At 37.6% G+C, this 21,433-nt stretch overlaps 1 protein-coding gene across 7 annotated transcripts in view; it reads left to right on the forward strand.

Annotated features, from left to right (window-relative positions):
- ARHGEF28 (Rho guanine nucleotide exchange factor 28) overlaps window positions 1-21,433 on the forward strand; it is a 361,347-nt gene that overhangs the window by 44,693 nt on the left and 295,221 nt on the right. For all 7 annotated transcript variants that reach the window (XM_072606341.1, XM_072606340.1, XM_072606343.1 and 4 more), the window contains one exon: window positions 10,358-10,401. In XM_072606341.1, coding sequence (XP_072462442.1) covers window positions 10,369-10,401 — 33 coding nt within the window. In that variant the 5' untranslated portion in view covers window positions 10,358-10,368. The remainder of the gene's footprint in view (window positions 1-10,357; window positions 10,402-21,433) is intronic.

The raw sequence follows: 21,433 nt of genomic DNA on the forward strand, positions 1-21,433 counted from the left end.
CCCATGATGTCATCGGTCCTCTTTGAAAATGAAAACAAAGGACAGACAACAGTAACAACAAACATTGTGTGAATAGGTTAATAGGCCTAAATGTTCCAGACTGTCTTGCCTCTTTATTACAATACATGGAAATTCCTGTAATTAGATTTGCTCCTTCTCTCTAAAATGGTCTCCTCAAAGTCCTTGTTTTAATGCACATACTTTCCATCCATTCCCACTCATTATCATCCTATTAATCCAAAATATTTTATGAGATTAGCTAGCTACCACCCACCAGAAAGTTAAGGCTCTGGAGGACAGGTGAATTTTTCTTAAAAAAATGAGGAGGCGATATTTATTAACTTCTAATTAAAAACTGATCACATATTTAGTATGTAAACACCTCCCTATCCTGCTGCTGCAAATGCCATTCTATGGTTGAATTTCTTTTCTAGAGCAAGTAGAAAGTAGTGTGTGGCATGTAAAGATATACTTTAATTTGGCATTATATTTATTAATTTAATTTGTCTCAGGTTCTTCAAAGGGTAAAATTTAGTTTTTTTGTAATAGTATGTATGAACATGTCAAAATATTGAATTTTGTGTTGCTTTACAAAGTGAATCTATAGTAGAAAGTCATAAAAAAAACCATGAATTGGCAAGAGGACTTTTTAGTTTTCATGAGGACCTGAGTATAAGTAAATGCTGTGAAGAGCGGAAATGTTCAAGTGCTATCTGGCTAACGGCAGGCATGTGAATGTTTTGGAAAGGATTCAACTTGACTAATATAACCACAGACCCATCTTGAGATTGCCTAGAAAGACAGATAAACATTATTCTCTTGGTGCCTCTTGATTCACTGTCAATGAAGAATTTATATGTAGTTAATTAGAATTATCCAGAATTAGAATATTCCCAGATGAATTTATATGGATTTGGAGATATCCCCCCCAAAGGTGGTCATTTTAAAAATAAGAAATGAAGATTATTTCAAATCTATAAATTAAACATATTATTTAAAAACAACTGCTAATGGGCATTATGAAAAATTGGTTGCTTATGTAGTTATTGCAGTTTACCTCTTAAGAAAAAAAGAGTGGATTCCATTATCTGGTAGTAGGTGAAATATATTGAAACCTCAGGGCCTTGCTTCATAGAACCAGAGAATCTAAGTCAGAAAGGATCACAGAAGCCATTTGTCTACTGCCTACCTGAAAATGAATCCTTTCTGTGATAAGTAATCTGTTACATCTATGGTCTAGTTTCTGTTCTTAGACCTCCAGTAACAGGGAGATCACTACCTTTTGCAGCAGTCTTTCCGCTTTGGATAGTGGTCATTGTTAGACAGCTATTACAGCAAGCTAAATTCTTGCCTTCCTATCCCTAGTTCTGCTCTTGGGGGCTAAGGAGATCACGTTGAATTTTTCTACAACATGATAGCCATGAAGTGCCTTCAAGACAGCAATCATGTTCGATCCCTCATATGAGAGGTTTACAATTCTTTCACCATTCTGGTGGTTCTGCTTGGAAAGTGCTTAAGTTAGTTAATGTCTTTCCCAAAATGTGATGATGAATACAATGTAAAATAAATCTGATTTGACCAGGGCAGAATAGAATGGGACTCTCCCCTCCCTTAGGATGGACACAGTTCAGATTAAAGCTGTTTTCATTTGTGGGCTGCCATGTCACATGGTTGAATTATACTGATTCTGTGGTCAACTAAAACCTCTAAGAACTTTTTCACCAAAGCTGTTGTCTAATGAAGTCCCTCTTATCGCTTCTTTCTCTCACCTCCATGTTCAGTTAGTAGCCAAGCCTTGCAAATTTTATTTCTTTAATATCTCTGATATCTGGCCCCACCCTTCTTTTCAAATTGCTTCACTCTAATACTCATGTTAGTAATAATAACTCGCATGTATGGTGTCTTCTAAGGTTTATAAAGAAACTTCATATTATATGTCTATTTTTGGCTCAGTATTTGACTGATAATTTTTATTTTTATATCGCCTTCAATTCCCAATTTATCCTTCCCCCTCGAGCCATCCAGAGAACAAGCTTTTATAACAAAGAATGGAAAAGAAAAGAAAAAAAACCTTTTAGCAGTCCAGCCAACACATCACCCAAATCTGGCATAATGCTTAGTTTCCCTACTTCTTGCCTGAACTATTCTAATGGTCTCTTAGCTTGTTTCCCTCCTTCTAATTTCCTTTCTTGTCCATTCATCCTTTATACCAATGTATATTACTTTTCCTAATACATAGGTTTAATTATATCCTTCTGTTCAAAACCAGTTTTAACTCTCCAGTGGCTAGAGAATAAAGTATTAACTTAGTGTGGCATTCAGAACCCTATGCTATCTATTTCCAATCTACCTTTCTTCCCTTACTTCTCATTTCTTCCTTTCATGCATTCTATTTTCAGTCAAAATGTATGAACTCATTCTGACCTCATCCATCTTTGTATGTTTATGTACCCTCTGTGTGGAATGAAACTCTGTCCACATCTTGGACTCTCGAAATTCTTTTCATCCTACTGGACCCAGCTCAGATGTCTTTACCTTCATATACTTTGCCCTAATTTCCCAACTGGAAGTCATGTCTCCCTGCCTGATCTCTTTTCTGAATCTTTTTTATATACATATCATGTACTATGTAGTTCGTCGTATGTGTGCCTTATCCTCCCATGGTAACAATAACTTCACTATTCATATAGGATTACCAAATGCTTTCCTTAAAACAGGGATTCTTAGACTTTCTTTGTAACATTGACCCTTTTGACAACCTGGGGAAGCCTATGGGTCTCTCCTCAGAATGATGTTTTTAATTGTGTAAAATAAAGCCATGGGATCACCAAGGACACTAATTCTATTGAAATATATTTATCAAAATATTATTTTAAAAAGCATACGTACCCAGTTGAGAACACCTGCCTTAAAACAACCCTGACAGGTAGGTAGTGAAGGTGTGATTCTAGTGTTGGAGATGAAGTAATTGGGAATAAGGGGGGATGAAAGGACTTGCCCACTATCATCTGGGTAGTAAGAACTAAAGCTGGGATTCCATCAGGTCTCTTGACTCTTTCTGTGACACCATTGCTGTTACTGGATTACAAACTCTTGAATGGCAGATCTTGTTTCATTTTTGTCTACCCAACCTTTCTTAAGAAGATCATTGTTTGAATCATCACATACCAGACACAGAAGAAGCCAGATACAAAGAAAGGCAGAAGCACAAAAACTGTTGCTACCTTCAAGGAGGTTATATATTCATGATAGGAGACAACATATCAACATAAAGGAACATATAAGATTCATGTAGAATATATCCTTTATGAGGGAGGGACTTAATATTTGTTGATTTGACTATCTTAAGAACAAATGGTAGGAATGAAAAATGTTGAAGTAATGAATGTTGCTCTCCTAGGTCCTCTAGAGGACATAATTAATGTGCTTAGCATTCCCATGAAGTGGGGTTAAAATCAGAGAATCATCCTCTTATCATGACCTTATTTCTCTCTTTAGGTCAAAATATATCTACCTGCTGTAAGTATCATCAAAATGGTCTTACCTGTATTTTTAAAAGCGTCCCTGAAACAAAATTATGTTCTCTCTGACATATTTAACTTGTCTTTTTCCTGCAAACACACACAGAGCCCTTTTAACTTAAGGGAAAAAAATGACAATGCCCTTTGTTTGACTCTACTGTCCTGTCTAACTCCTCCCTTCTGCTACAGTCTTATATTTCTCCTTCATTGCCAAATTTCTTGAAGGTGTGGCCTACACTCCTTTACCAACCGTTCTTTCCTTAACCTCTTGAAATCTGGCTTTTATCCTTCAGTTGTATGGAAAGTGTTGTCTGGAAAATCCCCAATGACCCTTCCTTGTCACTACTCTAATGGCCATTTCTTGGAACTAATCCTTTATTATTTCTTTCACATTTAATCACGTTGATGACCTCCTCTATCTTGGGATTGTTTTTCTTCCCCTGCCTTTTGGGAAACCACACAGTATTGGTTCCCCTTTCCTGATTATAGCATAGTAAACTTTTTATACCAGCATTCAAGGCCTTTTCTTATCACAGCCTTATCTTACCCTACTTCTCCCATCTTAGTTGACAGATTGAACCCTGAGTTTACCATGCTAATTCTTAAACCTCATACTATAGTCTGTCTTTGTGCAAACTATTCCCAATCATTTTGAGTGTCCTTTCCGTTTTTTATACCACTCCCTAATTAATCATAATAAAATGAGATAAAGGTTGGCCCAGCACTTTGTAAACCCTGAAGCACCATGTGAATGTCAACCGTTATTGATAGAGGAAGTTGTCTTATGCAGGAGTTCCCTTTAGGAATGGAATCACGTATTTAGTCCATATCCTATAACCTTGTGAAGTTTTTCTTACACTGATGCTGAACTTCTTATATATGTACGTACACAGTAGTAACTCAGAAAGTATTTGTTGGTTGATTTTCATGCTGACGGTGATGAAGAATTGGCAATGGTGTGCCAGATTGCAGTGGGAGTATGTTTAACCCACTTCAAGACCTTAAGTTTTTGGCATATCATTCCATATAAATAGTACTGATAATTCTACATGACTTATTTATTTGGTGTGTTTGGCAGAATCCAACGAAACCACAACATTTCTGTTCAACTAAAACCTCTAAGAACTTTTTCACCAAAGCTGTTGTCCAATCAAGTCCCTCTTATCTCTTCTTTCTCTCACCTCTATGTTCAGTTAGTAGCCAGGTGTTGCAAATTTTATTTCTTTAATATCTCTGATATCTGGCCCCACCCTTCTTTTCAAATTGCTTCACTCTAATATTCATGTTAGTAATAATAACTCGCATGTATAGTGTCTTCTAAGGTTTATAAAGAAACTTCATATTATCACGTCTACTTTTAGCTAAATAATTTACTGATATTTTAGACCATGTACTAATCCTTTATGCCCAATTTGAATTAATGAGGTCTTATTGTGCAATTGATTTTATTGGTTTTTTCCTAATCTTGAAGCATAATTTGAGTTCATTGGATAGTTCTGCTTCATTTTACTTTAAGCTGTGTACACCTGAATAGTTGGGTAGCTCTAGGCAGACTGTTGATTTTCCCAGCAGCTTGTTAATTTACAAAAATCTTTTGTCTTTTTTATTTTTATTTTTAAGCAAGCCCTTGACCATTCTACCTATTTTCTGGAGGGCGTACTCTTTCTCCTTAGATAGTATAAGTGAAAAAAATCCCAAATCCTTTCCATCATGCTTCTCCTAGATTGTTATTGGAGCTGGGCAAGAGAACATCTTTCTGAGTGTGTGAAATATGACTTGATCAGGATAAGATGATTTCCTAGATTGGTGGGAAGAAACCTCAAGGATCCCCTAGTCTAACCCCCTCATTGTATGAGAAACCTGAGATGGCTAAAGAGATGAACTTGTTCAGGGTCAAAGAGCTAGTCAGCAGCAGCTCTGGTATGTGAATTCAGGATTTGTCTTGTTTTGTTTTAGCTGCTTTTCATAGGATCATATTGTTAAGCACAAAAAAATGATTCACACACACACAAGGATCCACAAAACTTGATGGCACATTTTTTTTCCCTTCTTTAAATATCTTCTGTTGCATTTTATTTGGATGGTGAAATGTGAGAAACCTTACCTTTCAAGAAACAAAGAAATGGTTTGTTCTGGCCAGTATATGTCAGATCTAGTTGGAGACAGCTCGGTGGTGCAGTGCATAGAACCTTGGGCCTGAAATCAGAAGACTTGAGTTCGAATGTGACCTGAGACACTTACTAGTGGTATGACCCTGGTCAAGTCACTTCAACTCTGTCTGCCTCAGTTTCCTCAACTGTAAAATGGGGATAAAAACAACACCTATCTCTCAGAGGTGTGAGCATCAAATGAGATATTTTTAAAATGCTTAGCACAGTGCCTGGACATAGAAGGTACATAGTTAATGTCTATTTCCTTCCTTCCTTTTTACTTTCTAATGGTTATTTTATATCCTGAGTTTTTGTTCTTATTGCCAAGCATGTTCTAATATTCCATTTTACATGTTGGAACAACCAAAGAAATGAATGTTCAATATGATTGGTACTGTAAACCAGCAACATTGTCTACTGTTGTACCCTGCTGGGATGCCTTTTGAAAGAATTTGGTTGTGGGAACCAAATTAAAGAAACCAAAACCAAAAATATGACTAAATCCTAAGTTTTGTACCAGAAACTTTACCCCAACACTCACTAGTCAACCTTTGGAAAGACACTGACTTTTGCTTTCTCCTGAAACTGTTTAGGAAAGTTTACGTTCAATGACAGTGTTATTTTTAAAAAAGATACATCAGCATGAAGACTTTCTTCAGTATCACAAATATTTTCAATGTCACCTGCTACATTAAAAAAATTATATGTTTCATAGTGTCTCCGTGGAAAATATATCATTAGAAAATAAAGTGAGGTGCAATGGGGCCTCTCTGCCTGGTATTTAGGGCAGAGAGATAATATGTGAGGAGCAGCCAGTTGTAACTTGTCTGGCAAATATAAAATTCTCTTTTATTCTTAAGCTTAAAGTAAAAGTTGAGTGGATTAGTCATTCAGTTCTATAAGTGAATACAGAACTTGTTGTCCTTTGCTGAGAAAGGGGAATTCATTTGGAAAAAAATAAAAGAAAAAAATAAATCCAGTCAGAGAAGGCAGGTGTATTTAGAGTATCTGTCATATTTTTTTCTCTTTGAATTTTCTCCACAACTGTTCTAGGGGCAAGAAACTTATATATGTAGGTAAATTAGGTCTTAATTTAGTTTCTCAGTGATAGGAAAAAAGAAAATCATTATAGTTTTGTAATGAGAAAGGCAGCTTGGTCTAGTGGAGAAAGTCCTGAATTTGGAGACAGAAAAAATGAGTTAAGACACCACCTCAGACACTTAAAAGCTGTGTGATCCTGGGCAGATCACTTGCTTTATTTTTTTTTGTGCCTCAGTTTCCTCTCTTCAGAGAAGTAGTTCTTTTCAGGAAATAATGAATAGAAAATAGTCTTTTCATATCCCCAAGATACGTTGTCTTTTCTTCTATGGGTCGATCTAAAGCATAATATGTGCCCTTAATCAGAGGATTTAAAAAAAAAAAAGAAATAGCATTTGGGTGTCCTTTTCATTCACTGAAGAAAGAAATGGCAAACCACTCCAGCATCTTTGCTAAGAAAAACCAAGTGGACAGGATTAGCGTTCTACGGTCCTTGGGATCATGAAGAGTCAGACACAGCTGAGTGACTGAACAATGGTCTTTTTCCTTAGGGATGGACACAATGACTTCCTAAACAAAAGCTCGAATAATATAGTTAGGGAGCAGAAACTTTCCTGCAAGGTAGAGATTTAAGTCATTTTTTTTCACACCCCGGTCATATTCCTGTATCTGTCACTCCAGAATGAGAGCTTTGGGAGCCCTGCCTTTAGGGTCTGGGCTAGATGTGGTCCTTGTTTCCATGTGAAGGGAGGAAGAGTCCCAGGAGCCTACACTGTCTCTGAAGTCTCCTCAGCCACCATCAAGGCGGATGCCTCTTCTACAGGCTCAAGCCATGGGCACGCTCAACAGCGGGAACTGCTAGACTCTCCCTTTCTTTCTGTCAAGCTTCTGCAAGCCGTGACCTCCTGCAGGGCACCCATGTGCTGCTGAAATTGACAGCTCATGTCAGGACGTGGGTGTACAAAGACAAAACAATGAAAAAAGTGCCTCCGCTCGAGGAGCTGAGGGTCTGTTTAGGGGTTCTTGTCGATGCATTTAAACACCATGTCATTTAGGTCAGGATTTAAAATTGTCATCTGATGATTATCAGCTTCCCTCAAATATTTTGTTTTTTTCTTTTGCATTTCTTATGGCAATTCACTTACAGTTGACATAATTTTAGTGTTTTCTGAATGTAGTTTTTCTTTTACAACTTATGATATAAAATAAAGCAAAATAGTATCAATGCTCACTTTTAGATTACAATCTTGATAGAAATATTAAAATAACGTAAATAATAGAAATAGTCACCCTGTTTTCCACTTTCTCCAAAATGTGGTGGGGGCACGTGAGTAGACAATTTCTAGCATATCCTGGTGGTTTAAAAAGCAAAAAAATTGCAAATTAGGAGGAATGCCCCATAACTTTTGGGGTCAGAGAGTCTTATTTACTTTCCCTAGGAAGATACTTGGTGATTCTGAACAGCTTGTCATCTGTTAAAGGATTAGGCAGAGGGGCAGATCGAGGCCATGCCTCCATGTAACAGAGAGGTTTTACTTAAAGAAGCAGTGTGGTCTATCCACTTAGCAACATCAGTTAATCAGTAAGCATTTATTAAGTGCCTACTGTGTGCCACACATTGTGCTTGACCGACTGAGCTGTCAGAGTGTTGGCCTTTGTAGAAAAGTAAAGCCTATGTTTTTGTTATTATGGTTATGGAATCACTTTTACTGAGAAGCAGAGTAGTATAGTGGATAGAGATCTGATTTCTCTGTCAGGAAGACCTGAGTTCAAGTCCTGCCTTTAACACATCCCTTCTGTGTTACTCTGGGTTAGTCACTTAATTTTTAAAGCACTCCAGTCAATTCTCTAAGATTACAAATATTTTAGAGAAGGTACAAATCTGCATTTATCAAAGGAGTCTTCTTACACCGATGACATCCCAAGTTCGATAAAAATTATTGTGATCATGATTACTATAAGTTTGGACAATGCTGATTGATTTACCCAAAATGCTTCAGTTATGCAAGAATGTTGTTGTAGCTGTGTTTTTTTCCTCTTTGTGTTAACAACTAGGATGTAAGGGGATTCATTTAAGACCAAATTTTAGACAAGTGTTTATTTTTCTTAGTATTATAAGAGATATTGAGAGACAGCATGACACAGTGCACAGAAAGTTGGTCTCAGAATCAGAATGCCTTGGATTCAAGTCCTGCCTTTGATATAATACTGACTGTATGACCCTTTCACCTGTCAATGCCCCAGCTAACTAAGATTGCCTCTTGCCAATTAGCTGCTGATCTTCATTGGTTGGTAGGGGGTGTTTACTTATTGGCTGTTCCCAGACCAAGGAAATAACAAGACCAGATTTCCTCCCCACCTCCAAGGAAAATAAATGAACTAAATTTAAATCTTTCAAATTTATGTGATTGCACCTATAAGATTGGCAAACATGACAGAACAAAAAAATGATAAATGCTGGAGAGGATGTGGGAGAGTTGGAACACTATTTCATTGTTGGTGGAGCTGCAAGCGCATCCAGCCATTCTGGAGAGAAATTTGGAACTATGCCCAAAGGGCTACAAAAATGGGCATACCCTTTGACCCAGCAATATTGCTACTAGGACTGTATCCCCAAGAGATCATAAAAACGGGAAAGGGTCCCACATGTACAAAAATATTTATAGCAGCACTCTATGTAGTTGCCAAAAACTGGAAGTCAAGGGGATGTCCATCAATTGGGGAATGGCTGAATAAATTATGGTATATGAATGTAATGGAGTACTATTGTGCCATAAGAAATGATGAACAAGAAGACTTCAGAGAGGCCTGGAAGGACTTATATGACCTGATGCTGAGTGAAAGGAGCAGAACCAGGAGAACTTTGTGCACAGCAACGACCACAGTGTGTGAGAGTTTTTTCTGGTAGACTTGGATTTTTGTAATAACACAAGAACTTCTTATAAAAAAAAAAAAATCCCAAAGGTGGTTCTCAAGGCAAAATGCCTTCCACACTCAGAGAAAGAAATATGGAAGTCACTCACAAAATGTAGCAGATCATGTTTGTGTATGTGTATGTGTTTGTGTATCATGTTCTGATTTGTTATATGATTTCTTTCATTTATTTTACTCTGACTACATAGCATGACTATAGTGAAAATATACTCAATAGGAAAGTATATGTAGAACCTATACAGAATTGTATGCAGTCATGGGGAGGGAGGGGGTTAGTGGGGGGCAGGTGGGGGGGGGATAAAATCTCAATTGTATGGCAGTGATTGTTAAACATTAAAAAATAATAAAAAAATAAAATATACAAATTTATGTGATTGTTCATGGAAGTGATCAGTGGCTTAGGGAATTAGAATTATTTTATAAAAAAAAAGCTCATGTGAAGAGATAGTAAGGGCATCCCAGAGGGCATATTGTATTCTCATTTATAGCATTTCTTAATGAATTCTAATAATTAATAAATTATAATCTCTTTATTAATTCTCAATAAATTTTTAAATAAATTCTCATGTGCAACATTTCTGCTGATTGCCTATTTAATGCATGTAGTCCTTTTCTTATCCACTGTAACATCTAAAGGGAGTAAACTGAAAGAGACTTTGCGGATCTGTTACACGGTACCTTGTTCAGTAACTCCTTTGACTTGTTTTGTTACAGATGCTGAAATAATGGAGTTGAGCTCCCGTGAAGTGCCTCTTTACGTAAGTCTTCCAGCAGTAGGCTTCTGACCTAAGGGGCCTTTTCTCTCTCCTAGCAGTACAGTCAAAGTCTTGGTGAATGAAACAGGAAAAAAATTCTTTCTGACTGTTGAATTGAGGCTCTTGAAAAAAAAAACAAACCACTGAGCCATCATCAACCATCAGATAGGATCTTTTTAGAGTCTGATACTTAATTTTAAGAGCTGAATTTTAACGATTTATCCCATCAGAGTAACTTTAAGTCAATTAAAAAACATGATGTGTATGAATTTTCTAAAAGTTTGCTTTAAGAAATACAAGATTGATCCTGGATTTAGCTTTAGGATGCAATACATTGCTAATGAGGAGTGTGTGTGTGTGTGTGTGTGTGTGTGTGTGTGCGTGTGTGTGCGTGTGTGTGTGTGTGTTTGGGGAAGGCTTATTGAAACTTAATTCAGTTGTAAACCACTGAAAGAAAAGGTGGAGTTTGGTGAAACAGACAGAACAAAGTGAGGAATTAGGTGATGTATACCTGGCTGACATTTGATATGCCTTCTTGATGCATAGAGGTAATTTATAGCTATTGGAGATAGGCAAAATGTAAAGGTTCTTTAAAGCTTCAAGAAATATGAAAATATATTTAATTTTAAAAGCTTCATTGTTTTGCTCGGAATAGGCTGTAGTTATTTGATGGGGAGCAGGGGTGTAGCCCAATGAGTAGCTGCCTGTAGTAGCTGTGGGGCTAGCCGTTGGAAGAGGTGTTACAGAAGACCACTTGATAGTTTGAGGAGATACTACTAGGAGGAACAGGCTTCAATCTGTGCCGAGGTCCAGGGCTCGCCATTGGATTTCTGTGTCTTCCTACCTCTCCCATAAGTAATGTTTTAATGTATTGCAACATCAATGTGATTGTGTATCCTTTTGATATATCCTGGTTTTCTAGAGGAAACCTCTTATGTAGAATGTAGATGAAATTATCTTCTTGAAACTAAAATTAGCCCTTTCAATTAATTTAAGATTGAAATGCCAGAAATCATTACATTTGCTTTATGGTGCATAAAGTTAGATTTAGATTTTGTTTTCTGTCTGAAAAATATTTCTGATGTGCATTTTGGTTGCCTTATAATTTGCAAATTGCTACAACTGTTAGAATAAGAATGAGCACCAAAAGCTACATATTAGTCTGGCTGAAACAGGGTGCAGTTCTGAAGCATGCTAAATACATCTGTTAAACATTTAGAGGCATCAAATATCTAAATAACACATGGGAAATTCAGAAAACTTTCAATCTCCTATTGATCACCTGTCAAGAGCTTTCCATTTGGGATGACAGGGAATTCTGTATGTACAAATTATGCATGAAAACATGGACTGAGTCTGAAATTTTGAAAGTATTTGATATAAAACATTGTGAAATACAAAGTGGATAATTTTGATTACATTAAATTAAAAAGTATTTGCACAAACAAAGCCAGTGCAACCAAGATTAGAAGGGAAGCAGTAAGCTGGGAAGCAATTTTTATAACCAGTGTCTCTGATAAAGGCCTCATTTCTAAAATATATAGAGGACTGAATTAAGTTTGTAAGAATACAAATCATTCCCCAATTGATAAATGGCCAAAGGATATGAACAAGCAGTTTTCAGATGAAGAAATTAAAGCTATCTAAAGCCACATGGAAAAATGCTCTAAATCACTGATTAGAGAAATGCAAATTAAAACAGCTCCAAGGCACCACACCATACTTAGCATATTGGCTAACATGACAAAACAGGAAAATGATAAATATTGGAGAAGATATGGAAAAATTGGAACAGTAATGTATTGTTGGTGGAGTTTTGAACTGGCCCAACCATTCTAGAGAGCAATTTGGAACTATGCCCAAAGGGCTATAATACTGCATACTCTTTGATCCAGCAATAGTACTATCTGTATCTGAAAGAGATCATAAAAAAGAGAAAATTACTCACATGTACAAAAGTATTTATAGAAGCTCTTTCTGTGGTGGTCAAGCATTGGAAATTGAGGGGATGCCCATTAACTGAGGAACGGCTGAACAAGCTGAACGGCTGAATATAATGAAATACTATTGTGCTGTATAAGGTGATAAGCAAGCAGATTTTAGAAAAACCTTCAAAGTCTTACATGATATGATGCTGAGTGAAGTGAGCAGAACCAGGAGAACACTGTACACAGTAACAGCAATATTGTGTGATGACCAGATCTGATAGGCTTAGCTCTTCTCAGCAATGCAATGACAAAGACAGGGGTGCTTGCCATGGGTTCCACCCTCAAAAGACAGTTTCAAAAGATTTATGATGGAAAACGCTGTCTGCATCCAGAGAATGAACTGTGGAGTCTGAATGCAGATTGAAGCAGACTGCTTTGTTTTTTTTTCTTCTTATGAGTTTCCCCTTTTGTTCTGATTCTTCTTTCACAAAATGATACAACGTGGAAATCTGCTTAGTATGATTGTACATGTATAGCCTATATCAGATTGCACGCCATCTTGGGGAAGGGAGAGAGGGGGGAAATTTAGAACTCAAAATCTTGAAAAAGTGAATGTTGAAAATTAAAAGTAAATAAACAAATTGAAAAAACGAAACAAAAGAGTGTTTGATCAGAAATCATAAAAAATCATTGACTTAGTATAATTATACTAATATAGTGGAAAACTAGAGAACATTAAAAAAAAAACTCATAAAGAGAGATAAGGACAAGCTCCTTGGAAATAAGGACCATGTTAAAGATACATCTTTATATTCCTCAGGGCCTGCCCCAATGACATGTGTGCAGCTTGCTGTCATTGTACATTTGTTGAATGGACAAATTTCCTTTATATTAAAAAAAGATCAGACTTAGGCAGTGAGGAAGAGCAGAAGGTCTGCCTGAGATCAGAAAAAAAAAAAACATGGCGTGGATAAATCTAGAAAGCAGATATCTTATTTACTTGTATATTCTGCCCCCCCTTTTTGTTCTTTGAAAATTTCAGTCTCAAGTGTAGGAAAGAAGGAAATTTGTGAAGAAATCTCTAAAAACATTTGGTCCTGGTCTGCTGCCTTATTTTCAGTACCCAGCGCACATTAGGAGCTTAATAAATGCATGCCTGATTGAATTCTTGGCAAACTTCATTTACCTTTGGGATTCTTGCCCCATTTAGTAAAGGAAAAAGTGAATAGGCCTTTTGAAATTTTCCCTTTTTATTAGAAACTCTGCATGTTCCTGAAAAGTAAGTTGTAAACTAATAGACCATAGGAGGCTGCTGAGTGCTCTCTGTTTCCTGAGAGGAGAGAAAGGGCAATGAGGCTTGAGAGTGTCTGAAAGAATGGTTCCGTCCCATATAGTCTCTCCTCCTTCATGTTCTTCAGTACCAAACCCTCCTGATTCTCCTCCTGCCTCAATGTCCTTCTTTGATATCTTTGCTGCTTCCTCTTCCTCGTCTCAAATCCTTAAGATAGACATTAGCTGGCACTTATATAGAGCTTTATGGTGTACAAATAATTTCTTCCAAGGCATTGTCAGAGATCTCTTCACTTTCCTTTGCTCGATCTTTTAACAGTCTCATTCAGTTGCATATCTTTAGTTATTGCCTCTATGTAGACTAGAGATAGTAGGTTGGTGTCATGTCCCTCCTCTAGTATTTGACTTGTACCTCCATCCCCTCTCAGGATATCATCATCTAGATATCCCATGGACACCACAAATTCAGCATATCCGAAGCTGAATTTATATTTTCTCCCAAACCTATTCCTACTTATGCCTTCCGTATTTGGTCCAGAAATATGTTTGAAACCTTGGGATTATCAGTCAACAAGGATTTACTCTTCTGTCCATAATCTTGGTGACCACGCACATCTTCAGAACACAGGGATTTGTGTAAAATTATCCAGAAATGTTGTGAGGTTTTTTTTTCCAGTAGAGTTCTTACTAAAGCATGTTAATCTGACATACATCTGACAAACCAAAAAACTTCCTTCTATGCAGGCTGTACATTGGCCAATGTGGAAAGAGCTAGTTTCAATAACTTCCTGATAGTTGAGCCTGTCAGCCTCCTCCCCCTTTAAAATTACTCATTTCACTTATTTTCCCACTCTGAATAATGACGACCTCTTCTTAAGACTTCTTTGTTTTATGTCAGGTATGTTGTAAACTGAAAGCTTTACCTGAATACATTTTATTATTTTTTTGCAATGAACTCATATTTAGGCAGCTGAACAGTCAGTGTTAACAAGGAGACAAGAAAATACAGGGTTACAAAAGTAGAATTATAAATTTTAGAAAGAGTTTAGACAAAATCTGACTCTTCATGACCCCTTTTGAGGCTTTCTTGGCAAAAATGCTGGATTGGTTTGCCATTTTATTTTCCAGCTCATTTTACAGATGAGGAAACTGAAGCAAACAGAGTTAAGTGATTTGCCCAGGAAGTGACTTGAACTCAGGAAGATGAGTCTTCCTGACTCTAGACCCTGGTCAGATAGTACAGCTATTATTAAGCCCATTGAAGAGATTAACCTGAGCTGAGAGACTGTACAATTAGTCTGTGAGAGCCAGAGCCACAATGGGAACCTAGGGCTTTTGACTGCAAGACTCATCCTTTTCCTCTTATTCTAATTTATCTCTACTACCTCTCATTAGCTTCCCTGCCTCCGTCTCTTCTAATTACAACCTAGTTGATATTGCATCGTGCATCTTGTTGACAGACTAACTCCATTCGTATCATTTCCCTTTTTGAGGACATTTCCTGTCTCTTCACTATCAATCCATTCATCAACAAATATTTATTAAGCATCAATGGGACACTTTGTTGGGTACTGGGGATGCCTGGGCAGAGCATCAAACTTTCAATGATCCTACATTCTAGTTAGGCAGATTACAAAATCCCATATAAATATATTACAGCATGAAGTTAATAAATGAATACATATTCAGTCATTTTTTCAGTTATGCCTCACTCTTTGTGACTCCATTTGGGGTTTTCTTAACAGAGATACTGGAGTGGCTTGCCATTTCCTCCTCCATTTTATTTTACAGATGAGGAAACTGAGGCAGCCAGGGATAAGTGACTTACCCAGGGTCACGCAGCTAATAAATGTCTAAGATTGGATTTGAACTCATGAAGATTAGTCTTCCTGAGTCCAGGTCTAGTGCTCTATCCACTATGCCACCTAGCTGTTCCTAGGAATATATACAAAGTAGTTAAATACAAAGTAGTTTGAGACTGAAGGCATTAGCAGTTGGGGATACCAAGAAAAGGTTTCATGTACAATGTGATACTTGAGTTGCTTCTTAATGGAAGAGAAAGACTTTATGAAGTAGAGATAAGGAAGGGTAATGCATTGCAGGAATAGGATAGCCTAAGTGTGGTTCAATTTTTGCGTGCATTTTCATACAGAGAAAGAGAAAAGGAGAAACCGTTTTCTTCCCCCGTTCTCCATGTCCTCAGTTCTAGCAGTGCTAGTCTTTCATTAAAGAGAGATCTGTACATCCTGTGGCTGCAGCTCAGACATTCTTCTTTCTGGCAAAAAGTTGCTCTTAGCGTGTTCTACCTGGCGAGTAGGTAAATGTGCTAGTGGTTGAGGCCATTGGATGTAGTTAGATGGTGGTCATTTTGAGGACTGGATGACATGTAAATTAGGAACTTTATTGTGTTTTAGAGATATGAGCCACATTATAGAACATGGGATGGAAGTCATCTTTCATTAAAAATTTCTATCTTCCTTAAGAAAGTTATAAAGCTCAATAAAGCCTCAGAGAATTCACCAGATATACCAAACCCTTTCCACAGAGTGCATGACATGGAGGAGGAAGGATGCTGAATAAGCCGCATGGTATGAAGTTGGGCTGGGTGACCCTGAAGGTCCCTTCCAACTCTGAAGTTTGTCATTATCCACTAAGAAGAGAGACCCATTTCATGACACCCTTAGCATGTACTTAACATATCTTGATTTACAGATTATTCTTTGTGTTCACATGAATCCATCTTGCCTGTTAGCATTTGTCTTGAGTAAGCTTTGCTTTATTTAATTGCTTTTAGCCGTATTGTTTAAGAAAACATTTTGAGTCTTATCCTCACATTTTCGTGCTGGTCCCATCTTTGTCTTCCCTTCCTTGCTTTTATCTTTTTGACTTTTCTCCTACTTTCCTCCAGAACAAGCACTAAAATTTGAGTCACTCAACCCTGTGTGCCTTAGTTTCCTTATCTGTAAAAAGAGTTGGAGAAGAAAATGGCAAACCACTCCAGTATCTTTGCCAAGGAAACCTCAAAACGGGATTATGAAGAGTCAGACATGACTGAACAACAAAGTTGCATATAAACTTCTTTATAAATCCTTTGCTAATTCTATCTTTGCCTAAGCTCGAAAGAAAAAGTACATTATTTGCTGCCACTACCAACATTCATCATTCTATTTCCACTATTCTTTCACCACTTGAACTAGAAATATCTGGAAAGAGACCAAGAAAAGATGTTTATAGCATCAGGGATTTGGACAAGGAGAATAGTTCTTAGAAACATCTGTCTTTGAATGTGTGAGGGTTTATTGGATATATGTAGAGAGAGACATATGTACCTGTATGTATTTTACTTGCACACACACATACACACATATTACATGTATGTGTGTGTGCATGTGTTTTCTTCCAGTGGAATGAGTCTTCTCACTTCCTAGGTCCATGACAGTCACTATAGTTTTGGATATTATCAAGTATTTTATTTTTAGAATTAAATTAGAATTTTATTTTTAGAATTAAATTAGAATTTAATAATGAACGTTTTCAATGTTTAGCTAGAAATTTGTGATATTTTCCTGTTGAATATGTACAGCACAAAAGGGGGAGGGAGCTGTTTCTAAGCACTTAGAACAGATGCTGATGGAGAGATTGGTTTGTAACCCCTCCCCCCCCCCCCCCCACTGTTCAAAGCTCTACAGGCAGTTAATGGATCAGCTGGGCAACAGGATGGGCATTCAGATCCCAGGCTCCCCAAGAACCACTCAAGGCTCAAATTTATATAGAGTTTTTAGACAAAGAGTTGACATGACATAAATAGGGGACTTATGAGTGAGGTAAAGTAGTGGGGCAGTCTCTAAACCATAAAGAGAAATTCTCTAAGTCGCCCGATAAAGAATGAGGTACAAAGAGTCAGGACACTGACTTCTACCTGTGCCATAGTGTAAAAGTGGCTGGAAGAGTGAGACACGATGCCTCCTGGGTCACTTAAGCCTCAACATAAGTGCATGGTATAGGGGTGGGGGTGGGGCTAGATTAGTTAAATCACACTTCACTGGGCTCCCACTATTATTTCAAAGGTTTGTAATCTTAAACCTAGGATAGAAATTAGGCCTGGGATTTCTTTGATATAAGGAACTCCTGGGTAAGGAAACTGTTTTTTCCCATGCAATTTGGCAAATTCCCTCTCCCCCCCACACTAACAGTGTTAGTTGCATGGGGTGCTATGAGGTCCAGATACCTGCTCAGGGTCACACAGCTGGTAAATGTCAGAGGTAGGATTCAAACTCAAGCCTTCCTGACTTCCAGGTTAGATCTGCATTTACCATGCCACATTGCCTCTAATCTTTTCAAATTTCAAATCTCACCTCAGACATTTGACACTCATTAGCTGTATGACCTTGGGCAAGTCACAACCCCAACTGCCTCATCCTGGATCATCTCCAGTCATCCTGATGAATATCTGGTCACTGGATTCAGATGGCTCTGGAGGAGAAGTGAGGCTGGTGACCTGCACAGCCCTCCCTCACTCAAAACAACGTCAAGTACAAGTCATGTCATTACTTCTCTGATGGCGTGGTCTTCTTCAGCAACAAAGGACGAACACACAACAGCCTCTAATCTTAAGCATAAAGAATAATGATGTGTGTGAAGCTACATTTCTCTCCCCTACCCCACCTTCAGGAACATACAACAGAATAACAAAATTTCAAATTATAAAATTTAAATCTACTCTTCACATTTCAGAAATATATCTATTGATCTTAGAATATACTATGAAAGCAGTGGCTTCTGGGTACTTAGGGAAGGAGAGTGATGAACCAGCACTAACTGGTTCATTAAGAATAAGTCATACCAAAATAACTTGATTTCCTTTTTTGACTGAAATACTAGATTGGTATTATGGTAGGTAATTTTCATGGAACTTTACAAAACAATTTCCTCACAACCATCCTGTGAAGTAGGTAATACGTATTCCCTTTTTACAGTTGAAAAAACTGAGACTCGGGGAAGGTTGTGCAGTCAGTGACAGGGCCAGAACTCAAAGCTTACAGTTAGTTATTTGACTTCACTAGAGTCCAGTGTGGATGAAGGCATGGAATGTAACATGTTTGTACAAATTTTAGGGCATGTAAATAGTGATAATAACTGACACTTAGAAAATAATGTGCATGCATTATACTGTCTGAGCTTCATAAATAACTTTGTGAGGTAGGTACTAAGGTAATTTTATCCCCCTTTTACAGATGAAGAAACTGGCTGAGGTGTTAAGTCACTATCATATTGTAACACAGACAAGTAACTGTCAGAAGCAAACTTTAAACCCAAGTCTGCTTGACGCTAGCCCACTGTATCACCCTGTCTGTGAAGTTGGGACGGATGGCTGGCATTGGCTGACAGAACCGATATTTTCTTTTTCTGAAGCCACCTCTAGCTCTGTTGGCCTGTCACATCCTTACCATCTTTCAAGGTCCAGTCAGATTCTACCCTCTCCATGAAACACTTCATTACACATATTTTGGTTCTTACATACACATAGTCTTTATTGTCTGAGAGTTGCATGCACAGAATGAGGTTTTTCTCCTGTGAGGTTGTAAGTTCATTTACGGCAACCTTTCTCGTATATTTCACTTATATTCTCTACAGGATTTGTCAGAATGCTGGTAGATAAGCATGCAGCAGATTCTTAAAAAAAAAAGACTGAAGACTATAGAACTGATAAAACTGAAAGCTGATTCTTTGAACAGATGTTGATAGACCTTTAGCTTTTATAACTAAAGGGAGAAGAAAATAAAATTACCAAAATGAAAATGTGCAAGGAGAACCTCTAATTGTAAATTGGAACAATTATTTTGGAAAGTAATTTGGAATTATGCTAAAAAAGTAACTAAAAAGGACATACTTTTTGATCAGAAATCCCACTGCTACACATAGACTCTAAGGGATCAAAGACAGAAAGTCCCAGCTGCACCAAAATACTGACAGCAGCACTTCCTTTTTGAAAGTAGCCAAGTGCAGGAAAAAAAATGTCCATAAATTATAACAGTGAATAGCTTGGGAGCACTGAACACGCTGTCATATTTTCCAGATACTGTTCAGCTTGATCTCTTTGACCTACTTAATGTGGTATTCAGTTTGTTATCTATTTGAAGTACTTGTCTGTGGTTATTTTTAGATAAATTTGATGGGTTTCTCCAATAAGTAACCTGTCATAATCTGGGCAAAGTGTATCTTTGTTTCTTTTTATTGTCCCAATGTGGAAAGTAATCTCAAGTTACCTCAGTCGTTTGTGGGTAAAACAATAGAGCGTCCTGGGAGATGCCCTACACGAGGTCAAAACAAATGGATTTCCTGCTGATTGCATGATTCTTCAAATGTTCCTGTTGGTAGATAATATACTCAGTACTCAGAACCTCTTCAGTGACATGGAACAGTGGAAAATGGGAAAATTATATTCTTAACTGAATATATGTTTATTTGATGGGCTTGTGAAAGGAATTTGGACAACTCCCCCTGTCCTTGGTCCCAACATTCCCTGGTATGAGGAAATATTTCTGACTTGTCTTAAGCAGGTATCTCTCCTTTCTAACAACCCTCCTTCCCCCTTGGCCTTTCTTTTTAATCTACATTATTATCTTGAATTTGTTTATGACACAAATTTAATTTCTTATGCTGCAGAGGAAGCTATTTTTTCCCCACTTACATGTTTTCCTAGGTATGGAGGAAGGTCTTCCATGCTCCTTTGAGAGATGAGAATATTAGCCAGTTTTAGAAGTCTTTACCTCCCTGGGTCTGCCTGCTTTGGTGGTCCAGTCTCTGAAATCATGGACGCTGCGTAGCTTTTCATATTTATGGGTTCTGATTCATAAATCATGCCATGACTAATAAATATTCTGAATAGGTGAGTTATAGCTATATTACATATAATAATATATTGTAAATATATTATTTAAGATAATTTAATATAATTATTTAATATAATATATTGTAAATATATTATTATATATAATATAATGTATAATAATATGCATAAATATATTATTATAAATAAACAAACAAGTATATCAGCACCCAGGCCTCCATTCTATGTCCTGTCTGTCTCTTATCCATGCCTCCATGGCAGTCATCTCCCCATCCTCCATCTCTAGCATCTACATGTTGATGCCCCCTGGTATAATGTCAGGTCCTTGAGGTCAGGGTCCATCTTCCTTGCTTGTATGTTTATCCCCAGAGCTTAACATAATGTTTGGCACATAGTAAGGGTTTAATAAATGCTCCCTGTCTCTTCCCATTGCCCTCCTTCCAGGATTGGTAGTGTAGATCTGATTATTATTCTGTGACCTAGAGATGGAAAGCAGGGTGGTGGGGGGGGGGGGGGGTAGGTGGGCAGCCACATGGCGTGAGGATGACCACAGAGCAGAACACATCCCCTCACATTATTTGCATGTTCTCATTTAGCCCTCCCCAATGGGCCTCAGTATCCTCATCTGTAAAATAAGGAGTTGGACTAGATGGCCTCTGAAATCCTTTCTAGTGTTCGATCTGTAAACTACAGTTCAGCTGTGCTTCCTGTGCCATTTTGCCCAAATCTTGCCTCCAGTTGAAGAATGGCTTATTGGGAGTAAAGGAGAGGGATGGGCTGGTGGCAGTTACTCGTTATTGCAATAGTTGAAACTGGGTGACAGAGGTGACCTTTCAGCAGCCGCCACAGTCATTCTTTGTTCAAAACAAGGCTCTCAATGCTGAACCTGGGTTGTCACAAAGGGAAAGCACTCTTTCTTGTGGCCTCATGAGAACACAGGTGAACATTGTACACAGAAATGGATGAA

The sequence above is a fragment of the Notamacropus eugenii genome, chromosome 4, assembly GCF_028372415.1.
Source record: "Notamacropus eugenii isolate mMacEug1 chromosome 4, mMacEug1.pri_v2, whole genome shotgun sequence".
In the NCBI taxonomy this organism is placed as follows: Eukaryota; Metazoa; Chordata; class Mammalia; order Diprotodontia; family Macropodidae; genus Notamacropus; species Notamacropus eugenii.